Genomic DNA, 9,712 nt, shown 5'->3' with positions numbered 1-9,712 from the left:
GGTCTTTGGCCTTGTCTACTAGAGCGAGCAAGCCAAAACCTGGCTTGCTGTTGCTCCTTCTGTCTTCAGTGCATGACACCTCTTTCTGTGCAGCACACACTTGTCGGGACTGTTTTGCACAGACCAGTTCTCTTGCTTTCCACTGTCTCTGTTCATAAGGGGAGCAGGAACCATCCAGAGAGGCCAGAATTTCAACAGAGTGAATTGAGAACCATGGATGACCATTGCAGCTCCCATTAACTAAATTAACCAGCATCCTGCCTGGCCTGCAGAGGCAACTCCATCATACTCATGGTATGTAGGCACTGACCATAAAAATATTTGATTGCTTAACATCAGATGTTTGAGATAGGCTCACTGAAAAGTAGCAAGTGGGACTATGTGAGCTGTGAACATACCATAGGTTGTGTGCCCACCTAACCCAAGAAAGCCATGAAGTAGGCCAGAGGAACCATGGGCCATTGGTATTTGATTGTATGGGCCAGTAACACAGAGAATGAAGAGCTATTGGCAGGATCTCTTGGCAGTTTAACACCAATTAATGTCTTAAAATACATTTACACTCAAAGCTAATTTACTTGTTACCTCAAGTAATTAGCTCCATCTGTCTGAATGCAGCCTTGGATGTGAGGCAGGCATTTTCACCTGGGTACAGATAACAAGGGTAGTTGCTCTGTTTGTGAAGTCCATGTCAGCAAAGCTCATGGAAAAGGCGGCTCCATCTCCCACGGCTCTTGGCCCATGTGATAGCTCCGAAGCTGCCTCATGGCAGTTAGAGATCAGGTAGGGATCTGTGCTGGGGATATTACTGTTATTCTCCTCCTCCCCATAAGGCCAAATCTGTTCCCTGTTCCAGCTCGCAGCATGGCCCTATGAAGACCAGGCTATGGGGCAGGAATAAGCAGCCTGTTGCCACTTGTGAGGGTTAAACTGTGCCCAGGCTGGCCCCGGCTGCCTTCCCCCCCGCAGCCCCTGCTCCCCGGCACAGCGCTGTTTTCAGTTCTCCCGCAGCGTGCAGGTAGGGACCTTGGGGAAGGAGGCAGGAATACTGCATGCATTAAACATCCCAGCAAGCAAGCTAACAGCTATCGAAACATATAATTAAACCATTATTTTCTCTCGCCCCCTCTCTTTTTTTTTCTTCACCTGAACAAAATATTTTTCCATTTATTTGTTATCAGTGAAGGGAGTGAATATACTGAAACACATCTGCTGTTCTGCTTTACTACCCCCTATTAACTTCGTAAGCACTTGGGAACCTTTGGCTCAGCGGCTTGAAATAACAGGGAAACTAATTAGGCCGATAAAACTCAATGATTGAGTCAGACACCCCAAGAAAGGGAATGACTTTTTACTGCTCTTTTTTTTCTTTTTTTGTTAATACATGTGTTCACCCTCAAGTTCTTCACCACCTGCACTGCTGGCAGCATGGATCAGATTTAGTTACAGCTGAAGAAGGAAGGTCCCAGCCAGGAGCAGTGATTATCAGGGTGACAATTCCTTTCTGTCCCCAGCTGTGGGGTCTCCTGGGCCAGGGTTGGATGAACAGCTTGTTTCAAGTCCCCTTGTCTGCATGGGCCCTTCTCAGCACACACAGTGCATGTCTCACAGTAGAGGCAATTAATATGCTGCCGGGATGGCACATGAACAGGTCTTGGCTGCATCACAAAGAGAGTTTGGGCCAAGCCTCTCTGCTGATGTGGACACAGGGACAGGCGGAGGCACATGAAGGACGAGGCAAGCCTGGAGGAGGTGGAGGACTCTGCAGAACACGAAGCCTCCAGCTCCGAGCAGCTGGTCCCCATGTCCAAACGCACAGTGCCTGCTGCAGTCAGCACATGGCCGAGACTTGCAAAGAAAATTTAGATCCAAAGGCTAATGCTAATCAGTGAAATCTGTAATTGAAGAAATGGTAATCAAGAGAGATTACCAGCCTGATCCTATTATCGGCCCCTGCCCAGCCGGTTAGGTCAGTGCTGCAGGCAGCATTAATGAAGCCACCTCCCGCAGTGGTGGGGCCCGGGGATTGCACGCTGCTGGCTTGGTTGTAGCACTGTGCCAGGAGCGTGTCACCGAGCTGTCCTCCCTGGGAACCGAGGAAGCTGAGCACTCCTTCGTTAGCCAAAATTCACTCTCACTTGTATTTGTATCTTGCTTTGCAGATGGGAAATATGTCCAATGCCTCGGTGTTCATCTCCACGTTATCGGAGAGAGAAGACCTGATTTTTGGCACGCTTTATTTAGTCTTTGGTAAGGAAAGACAGCCTGTTATACCTGTGTCCCTGCTGCGGGCAGCCCAGGTGCCTGCTGGCCTGCCTGCCTGCCAGAGACATTCAGGTCTTTTGCAGTCACTGATGCTTCCAGAAGTGTTCAGTCATTAGCAGAATAATCAAACTGGCCCTCCCCATGTTAGCCCTCCCCACGTTACTCAAAAGGATGATCTGGCCAAAGCTTGGTGACTGCATTCCCCTCTCAGGGCAACTGCAAACACCAGTTATGTTTTTAAATATTTGGAAAGTTGAAGAACAACCTTTGAGGAATGTGCTGTAACTCCTACTGCAGCCACCCGATGCGAGACGGGTAGGGACTCTCTGTTAGCATTGCCAGCTTCATGACTATTGGAGGTGATTTGGACCTCCAGCTGGCCCCTGCTTTCCGCAGAAGATGCTGATGAATGTTCTGTGATTTGGAGTTAGTGGCACTGAAAAGCCAGCAGGCAAAACTGAGGGGCTGGGACGTGCTCTGAGGTGGCCTAGCCCTGGTTGGTGTGGGCTAGAAGTGAACAATGGGCAAAGAAAAGCCTTCCAATTTTCTGAGCCCTGAGCAAGTTGTCTCCCAAATGCTAGAAGAGTTTTTCATGCCTGCGAGCATGGCGAAGCCGAGGGATGCTCACACCACTGGGACTGCCAGCAGTCCTATAGGCACCTACAGCTCCTATGAGTTAGTAAAGCTAATAAAATGTACTTAGTACAGACGTGAGACTAGCTCTGTGGGAAAAACGCCTCGTGAGGCTGGGAAGAAGGACAAATATCTCAGTACTCTACCCTCCAGCAGCTCCACAGCCTCCAAAGCTCTGGATTTGGCCAGGTCCTGCGTGGGAATCCTGTTCCTGAGGGGAACTTTCGTGTTGGCCATTCAGCGGCTTTGGAAGCTGGTTCTTACCATGGTATTTAATTTACAGCCTAATCCATTAGGGAGAAACTCTCATCCTACCCAACCTGCCCCAAGAGCAGTAAAGATTCCCCTTCTGAGGACACGGAAACCTCTTTTCAATGAAAGCACAATTACGTAATAAAAAAAAGAGAGAAAGCCCTTGTTATAAAATTTTAATCACCACTGTTGTTTTAAATACACTAATAGCAAACAAAGAGCCTTCTTTTGTTTAGTCTGGATTTTCTTTGATCTTCATAATGCCTTTCTTCTTGTTTATTTTGTTACCATGATATTGGACAACACAGACTCACAGGAGTGACATTGCCAGGAAGAAATTAAAAAGGCGAAGGGGCCCAGCTCCTTGGCCTCACATCAGAAGAGCAATTGCACAAAGCTCCTGTTATTTATCTAGCTGGAAGGAAGTGCCCCCCTTGCTCCTTCCAGCTGGAAGAAGTGACTTTGGCCAGATCCTGCACCCGGAGCCCCTTGCAGTCTCATCCCATCACTGCCCTCCTACCAAACGCCTCTGTAGGATCTCAGGAAGGGGAAGGGATCAAATTCAATGTAAAGCAGCTCCAGATGTGCTCGCAGAGCTCTGCAGGTCCTGTGGGCTCCCCTGCTCAGCCCGCTCCAGAGAGGGAAGCCTGGAGCCCTTTCTACCCTCTGTAGACATCTCCGGTGTTTGCTTCCAAACATCTCGAGACGATCCTGGCTCCTTTCCCGCCTCTGTTACATACAGCACCATTCCTCTGCCTTCTCCACAGGCATCATGTCCCTCTCTGGGAACTCGCTGCTCCTGCTGGTGGCCTATCGGAAGAGGTCCATGCTGAAGCCTGCCGAGTTCTTCATCGTCAACCTGGCCATCAGTGACCTCAGCATGACGGTGACGCTCTTCCCCTTGGCCACCTCCTCCTTCTTTGCACACAGGTACCTTGTGGAAGCACCTCTGCACTAGCCAATGGCCCCGGTGCAGTTTGCAAACCTTGTCTTGAAATGGGGAGATCCCTGACAGGGGGTGCGGAGGGACCCAAGGCGTCAGTCTGGTGGCACTGGGGCACTGTGTAACCTCACAGACATCCATCCCACAGCAGGGTGCTTTGCTGTTCCCTGCCCCTCTGGTTTATCACATAGACCTGCTGTAAAAGGGGTTTGGTGGTGGATTTCTGAGCTGGCACCCACATGGCATGGGCATTGCAGTGGTGTGCGCTGGCATGGATCAGGGCAGCTCCTGCGCCCGTGGCTCCATCTGTGCTTGTCACTGGGGTGCTCAGGGAACAAATTAGGGGCAAGATCATGCCCATGTTTTCTTGGGCAGTCAGGTGCCAGTATCCGTGCAGCCCATTGCAGCCACCCCACGCATGGCCAGCTTTGCTTCTGGTGTGGGACCGGCAGCTGAGGCCCCACCGCCAGGAGAGCGGCTGGGAAATACCCAGCCTTCCTCCAGAGCAGGGACCACGGGAGAAAATTCCCGTCTAGCGGCGTGGCAGGGGCTGTCAGCCAGCCGCCGCGGGCAGAGGGGAAGGGCTGGGTTTACCCACAGACTTTCCTTTGCAGGTGGCTGTTCAACCAGGCAGTGTGCACCCTCTATGCCTTCTGCGGGGTCTTGTTTGGGCTGTGCAGCCTCACCAGCCTGACTGTGCTCAGCACGGTTTGTTGCCTGAAGGTCTGTTACCCAGCATATGGTAGGTGCTGGGATGCGTTATCTGACCTATACTTACACCCCTTTCTGTTAACCCTTTTTCTTCCTTCTCTTACGGGCCAGATCCACCTCTTCCAGGAAAGCTTTGCCCCAGGGCAACCTGTTCCCGGTCAGTACACTGGTGCAGCAGACTCTGAAGGCTTTTATCACTTGTGTATTCACCCCCTCCACCTGCATGGGGCTATTGAGCCCCAGCATGCTGTGCCCATGCCCTGTGCATGCATCTCAGCTGTCCCCTGCTTCACTCTAGGGCTCAGGAGCATCATCCAGAAGAATATCAAGGGGGTTCTCCCTCTGTAGAAAAGTCCCAGCTGCTGTATCACAGCAGGTCACAGGGTTTCGAATGTCCATACACAGACCTGAGCTTAGGCGAGAGCAGTCTCTGCATCTGGGAGCCACAAGCTCTGGCAGTGCAAGGAAGAGCCGCTTTCCCTTGTCCCTGGTGGGAGAGCTGTAGGCCAAATGTATTTAGTTCATGGAAATAATTAATACAGGAGGGCTGGGTTTGCAGTGTTGTAGCTCACTTCTGTAGCCCTATTTTCACCTGGACTTCCTCTTCAGAGCTGATGTGAATGTTTGCAGCCCTAAGCTTGGGCACCAGCTCTTTGTGGAGGGCATGCACTGCAGAGAGCACCTGAGGAAGTGAGGGGACCCAGGGATGTCCCCTACACATTTACAGCTCCTCCTATTTGGAGTTGCTTCTCAATTTCCTCAGCTCAGCTGCTAATCCTCCGTCTAGCATGTATCTTTGGAATAGACTTTGGATTAAAGACCAAAAATAGAAATAAAATGGGAAATCAAAGATATTGGTTTGATTTGCAGACCAGCACCCCAGGGTGCATCCTCAACCCCTCTCCCATGGCTCGCTGTCCAGCTGCCCCGAGCCTGCGGCTGTTGCCAGCTGCCAACGTGCTTTGTCCCCAGCAGCTGACAGTGCCTCAAGGACAATGCTGGAGCAGAGTCACCTTGGTTATGTGCCAGCACAACAGCTCAGGAGATCGGTGAAAAGGTGGAAGGAAAGATAAAGATAAAAGTTGGCTGTTAAAAGGCAGCCCAGGTACCGGTGGCTTTTCCCTGTGCAGGTTCTGCTCTCTAGATGAGCCAGTGTTTGGCAGCCTGGCACGTTGAGCTTATCTCCCCGTGACGCCCCAGCCCATTTTCCATGAGGAAATGGCTAATCTCAATGTGCTTTTAATTGCTTAGTTTCAAAGAAAAATGTTACTCTTATGTATGGCTGAAGATTTAGCCCTTTATACTGAGCTCTTAGAAGATCAGGGAGTTTTAGATTTGATGGGGGATGGGACATAAAGGAAAAAACCCACCTCCCCCAGTGCTTCAGTCTGCCAGAGGAAAAGGTCCTTCAAATGACAGTGTCTGGGATGGCTTCGAGCAGTCCTGGAGCCAGCTTTCCCTGCCCCGTGCTCAGGCTGCTGCAGCCAGGCAGCCTCCCTCCCTGCCTCCGGCTGCCCGTGGGGCCGTGGGTGCAGCCATGTCCCTGTGGGGCCGTGGGTGCAGTGTCCCACCCCATGCCACCAGCAGCCACACGACCACCCAGCAATTCCTCCTGAAGCCAAGAGAGGCTGCACTGCTGATCCTGCCACTTGCTGCCCAGATTGGGGCATACCCTTACGTCTCTCTTGGCTCCTTGCTTTGGCCACCTGCCCAAGGGGACAGGAGGATGCCTGTGTGTCCCGGGGCCCGGGGGTGAGCACTGGCACGGCTCTGCCCACTCCATGGCTGCAGTGCTGCCCTGCTGTGCGCAGCAGCTCCTGCCCTGCCCTGCCCGGGCGGCCCCGGCCATGTCCCAGGGCACCTGGCCTCGTCCCCGGTGCCTGGAGGTGCGGGCAGCTCGGGGTCACAGCCCCTCTCTCTGCTCCCCCTCACCCATGGGAAACCATCCTCACCCCGATCCCTCTGCCGCAGGCAACAAGTTCTCACCCTGCCACGCCGGAGTGCTGCTGCTGTGCGTCTGGGCATACGCCCTGATGTTTGCCACGGCCCCCTTGGCCGAGTGGGGCAGCTACGGCCCCGAGCCCTACGGGACAGCTTGCTGCATCACGTGGAAAGCCTCAAGCAGGGAGGCCACGCTCTACATCCTCGCCCTCTTCATCTTCTGCTACCTTCTCCCCTGCCTCCTCATCCTCGTCTCCTACTCACTGATCCTCTGGACGGTGCGGGTGTCCCGGAGAGCCGTCAGGCAGCACACGTCCCCCCAGCGCAGAGCCCGCAGCGTGCACAGCCTGGTCGTGAAGGTAGGGGAGGGCTCGGGGTGCTGCGGGGGCTTGGGGTGCCCCCTGCCCCAGCCCACTGCCCCGTGGGCAGGCAAACGCGGCAGGAGCCCTTCTGCCAGGGTGTCTGCCGCTCCTGATGAATTCTCCAGGTGTTTGTGTCAGTGTGGGTAATAACACATTTCTCCTCGTTTAAAGCTATCAGGTAGAGGAGTTTTCATTTTAAATTACATTGGAAAAGATCATAAAAGGAGCTTGCATGAGTCATTGTTCCCCAGACTACAAGCTAATACTATAATTTATCAAGGATATGTCAAAAAAAAAAAGAATGGATACCCTTTAAAAAAAAACAAAACCGAAAGAAAACAGCTTGCAAGCCTGGCCTCGAAGGAAACGTTCGTGTCTGCTTAAAGGAGGGGGGTCTGAGCATGGCCCGTTTCCAGAGCCTCTTGGTCAATCTGCACGCCGGCACACAGATTGCTGGAGGGATTTTGAGTGCTGCCAAAAGGCTGTTGGAGTCCAATGCTGGCCTGGTCCCAGCCGGGTTGCTGGGTGCTTTGTACCCATCTGCCGCGGCGGGCTGGGACAATCCCCGAGTTTCCCAGGTAGGACGGGGTGTGAGTCGCCTCAGGCGAGTGCAGGTTTATGTGCCAACGCTGGGACGTACTGAGTTGCTGCCCTGATGTCTGACACCCCGATGCTCCAGGGGTGTCCAGAAGGCTGAGCACCTTTCCCTGGGGATATGACGGACTCCTCGGGGTCCTGTTGCACATGGCTGAGTTTTGCGGGGGGTTCAGCGTTCCGCATGTGCCGCAGGATGCTCACGGCACCGCCATCTCCATCTCCTTCTCTTCCAGCTGAGCATTGCTGTGTGCCTGGGGTTTCTGGCTGCCTGGACCCCTTATGCCATTGTTGCCCTGTGGGCAGTCCTCGGCGATGCCAGCCAGGTGCCGGCACTGGCCTTCGTGCTGTCGGCCGTCTTTGCCAAGTCCTCGACGCTCTACAACCCCCTGGTGTACCTGCTTTTCAAGCCCAACTTCCAGAAGTTCCTCTCCAAGGACATGGTGCTCCTCCAGGCCATCCGCACCCTGCTCTGCTGCGGCTGCCCGAGCGCCGCGCTCCAGCCCTTCCTGTCCCCGGGCTTCGGTGACCACCCTGGGGCTTGTAGAAACTGCAATGACACTTTTGAGTGTTTCAGTAACTACCCCAAGTGCTACAAACTCCCCCAGGCACCTGGCAGCTCGCCCCGGCATGCTCCCCTGGCTATCCTGGCCGACGGAGCTGCTTGCCAGCCGGGGCTGAAGAGGACAGTGCAGGTGATGGTGCTTGTCACACGGAAAAGGTCGGGCCTGGGTGCTGCGAATGTGGCGGGGGAAGCCTTCGGTCAGATATCATGAAAGACCTTCTCTGAGCCCAGCCGTGCCCAGCTGTGTCCTACCAGCGCACTGGAAGACAAACCCAAACACAACATTTCTCTCACCTACGTATCCGATGGGTCCCCAGCATGTTCTGTAGATGAAGTGACGTGAAAATTTAAGACCAACCTTGCCTCCCCCTCTGGTTTGGCTCTTACAACTCTGAGCCTAGTCTTTGCACTTGCAAAAAAAAAAAAAAAAGACCCCCAGTGCCTGAAATTTGCCCAGGGTGCAAGTCCAGGGTGCAGTTTCTCCTGTGGCTTGCTCTCTGGGCCCTTGGCCTTTGTTTTTCCATCCTGGTGCTCTGATGACCAAGTAGGAACTTGGTTGTCTTAAGAAACTGTGCCTGGCAGGGAGAGCTGGGGGCCAGGAGGCCCCAAGAGGCATCCTACCTCCAGCGCCAGCTCCTACAGCCCCCGCTGACCATGTCCTTTCCCGTTGGGGAGCGGGACTGCGCTGCTCAGCTACCTCACTTGGGATTATGAAGCATCTTTATATACCTCTCAAGAGACTACCCCCTGTGCAGGCTGGGTTACCCCACTCCCTCAATTTGAATGCAAACCCACCACCACCTATAGATCGAAATGGGAGCTTGTCTTTAGGGTAAGGATTTGGGGTTAAAATAATCCCGGAGCGAGTAATAGCAGTCCCAGGTCGTGTTCTCCAGGCAGGGAATGGCAAATCTGTGGCCGAGCACCATCCTGGAGATGGAGCTGTGGCCGTAGGGTGTCTCCCGGTGGCTGGGACGATGGGGCAGCTCATGCTGTCTGCACTGCTGCTCAGGGGAGCGGCTGCCTGGGCAACAGCATCCCGTGGGCTTGTAGTCGGCATTTGGAGATCAGCGTGGGCAGTTCACCCACGGGAAGAGTCTGGGACAAAAAGGACCAAGAAGCTGTGAAAGGGCCCGATGCAAAACCGTCAACAGAAAACTCCTCACGTTATCCGCTGTGGCAGGCGCAGGGCAGGCTTGCAGACGTCTCTCTCCAGTACCATGCTGGCTGCCCCGTGGTGAAGCTCACCCGGGGCTGAGCTCGGGGGCTCCCCGTCCCATCCCCAGCAGCGAGCTGCTCGTGTGCCCAGCCTTGGGCACGGCAGGTCCTGGTTTTGCTTTGCAGGGGCTGAATAACACAGCCAGAGTGCTGACAGAGGTTGGTTATGCCCCCCAAAATTAAAAGGTGCATTCAAGGTGATGAGAAGAGTCAGTAGCAGAGGTTGGA

At 53.8% G+C, this 9,712-nt stretch overlaps 1 protein-coding gene across 1 annotated transcript; it reads left to right on the top strand.

The window, feature by feature from the left end:
• The first annotated feature begins 2,162 nt into the window (after window positions 1–2,162).
• LOC127023481 (opsin-5-like) lies at window positions 2,163–8,477 on the top strand. Its single transcript, XM_050907596.1, has 5 exons — window positions 2,163–2,250; window positions 3,918–4,080; window positions 4,708–4,835; window positions 6,776–7,104; window positions 7,938–8,477. The coding sequence occupies exons 1-5, from the start codon at window positions 2,163–2,165 to the stop codon at window positions 8,475–8,477; spliced, it is 1,248 nt and encodes a 415-aa protein (XP_050763553.1).
• Window positions 8,478–9,712: the final 1,235 nt, after the last annotated feature.

The sequence above is a fragment of the Gymnogyps californianus genome, chromosome 17, assembly GCF_018139145.2.
Source record: "Gymnogyps californianus isolate 813 chromosome 17, ASM1813914v2, whole genome shotgun sequence".
Taxonomy (NCBI): Eukaryota; Metazoa; Chordata; class Aves; order Accipitriformes; family Cathartidae; genus Gymnogyps; species Gymnogyps californianus.
The sequence above is the reverse complement of the archived record's forward strand: the minus strand, read 5'-3'. Positions and strand labels throughout refer to the sequence as shown.